This window comes from Mus caroli, chromosome 8 (genome assembly GCF_900094665.2).
Source record: "Mus caroli chromosome 8, CAROLI_EIJ_v1.1, whole genome shotgun sequence".
NCBI lineage: Eukaryota > Metazoa > Chordata > Mammalia > Rodentia > Muridae > Mus > Mus caroli.
Window position 1 is genome coordinate 8,085,637 of NC_034577.1, and position 1,783 is coordinate 8,087,419.

Genomic DNA, 1,783 nt, shown 5'->3' on the forward strand with positions numbered 1-1,783 from the left:
AGCCTGGTCTACAAAGTGAGTTCCAGGACAGCCAGGGCTACACAGAGAAACCCTGTCTCAGAAAACAAAACAAAACAAAAAGTAATGGCTGGTGAGATTTCCCAAGGGAAACATACAAGTACAAAGTGGCAGTAAGATGAACTGGTGTCAAGTGAAAAGCAGCTAATTAACCTTTAACGTGGAGCCAGGATTTGAACCTGTTAGCTATGCCATGTTCAACCTAGGAAACTGGCTTTGGAATTGTGGAGGGTACTTTTAAATGGGGCATCTGGTAAAAGCAAGATAGTTAGCCTTCACAATGGCCAGTCTTCTGGGAATAAATAAGCCCCAGAAATTACTAGGTAACCTGAGCACCACTGGTAGGTACAACCTAGTGAAACGCGCTGGAAACCTACAGGAGGGGAGAGCAGTAACACATGGCCCGGCTGGGAAGAAGGGCTCGGCCTTTTCNCCTCTAAGAGCTTTCCGTAATAATTGGAACGGGTTTACAAGATGGTTCCATATCTTAAGACCATCCAGGTTTCTGACAGTAAAAAGCTCAAAACTACAACGTCCTCGCCTCCGCTACAATACTGGTCTCCAAAGTCAAGTCTACAACTCGTTCTCCGTAGAAGTGAAAATGCTCCTTTAGCTTTAGATCAAATTCTGGTTAAACAGTACAGCGTGAATTTTGCCGCTTTACGGCGCAGAAGCACTTCTGTGTGCAGGTTAACTAAGGCGACCACGAGAAGGTGGTTTCCCAGCGACTACCTGCACCCAACTGCATGCCACCTTTCAACACCAGGAGAACAGGGCCAATTAGCGCAGCTTACACAGGGCGGCCCCGGTGGAGAGAGGGGGCCGGTAGGCATGGCCGCGACCCCGCCGTCGGCCATAGCAGGTGCAGACTTGACACCTCCGGCTGCGAGGGCAGCGCCTATCCCTCCGTGCCTTCAAGGCGCCCTGCACCCGGTTTCCATTAGACAGGAGCGCGAGGCCCCTGGTTCCCTCCTCGCCACGATTCCCGAAGCCCGGCGGCCTCCGCGCAAACGGCCTCAAATGCAGTCTGCCCGTCCCGCTCGGAAGAGCCACAAGTGTGCACATGCGCCCTGGATCCTTCGGGGGAGCAGGCGAGACNGACCCCATTTCCGCCCCGCCTCCCAACACTCCCCGCGCCCCCCGAGGTCCTGGGTCGCGCGCCGCCCGCCGCACATGCGCCTTGAAGCCCTCGAGGCGCCCCTGGCGCCGGAGCAGCTTCCGCGCCCCCCCGCCTCCCAGGTCCTGGGTCGCAGACCGCGCGGTGCCGCACATGCGCCCTGGAACCCTCAGGGGTTGCGCTGTCGCTGCCGACCGCGCTCTCCAGACACCGTGGGGTGCGCTCTGACCCTAACAGCACACCACGCGGAAAATGGCGCCTTAAAGTGCCCGCGCCCACCTTGCCGAAGTGCGCGGCCCAGTGCACGGGCGTCCAGCCGTAGAAGGAGTCCTCAGCGGCCAGGTGAGCGCGCGGCGTGTGTGGCAGCAGCGAACAGAGCGCGACCAGATCCCCGTCCCGGCAGGCGCGGTGCAGCGGGAAGCGGAGCGACAACAGCTCCTCGCTGGAGAAGCCTGCCTCCACGGCCGCGCCCGCTCCCGCCGACATGATAGGTCTCTAGGAAGNACNCGACTGATCGGCCAGAGGGATGTGCCGGCGAAGGCCTGCGAAGCTGCCGCCACTCGAACACAAAGGACAGGCGAGCTCCTGCCGCGTCCACCCGCATCCGAGCGCGGCGAGCACTGAGGGCGGGACCTGGGCCCCGGGGCG

The 1,783-nt window shown here is 59.8% G+C and overlaps 1 protein-coding gene across 1 annotated transcript in view; it reads right to left on the bottom strand.

Moving 5' to 3' along the window:
* The window catches only part of Ankrd10 (ankyrin repeat domain 10), a 20,528-nt gene extending 18,768 nt beyond the window's left edge, over positions 1 to 1,760 (bottom strand). The window contains exon 1 of the mRNA XM_021170427.1: positions 1,415 to 1,760. Within this exon, the coding sequence (XP_021026086.1) occupies positions 1,415 to 1,621 (207 nt within the window). The 5' untranslated portion in view covers positions 1,622 to 1,760. The remainder of the gene's footprint in view (positions 1 to 1,414) is intronic.
* Positions 1,761 to 1,783: the final 23 nt, after the last annotated feature.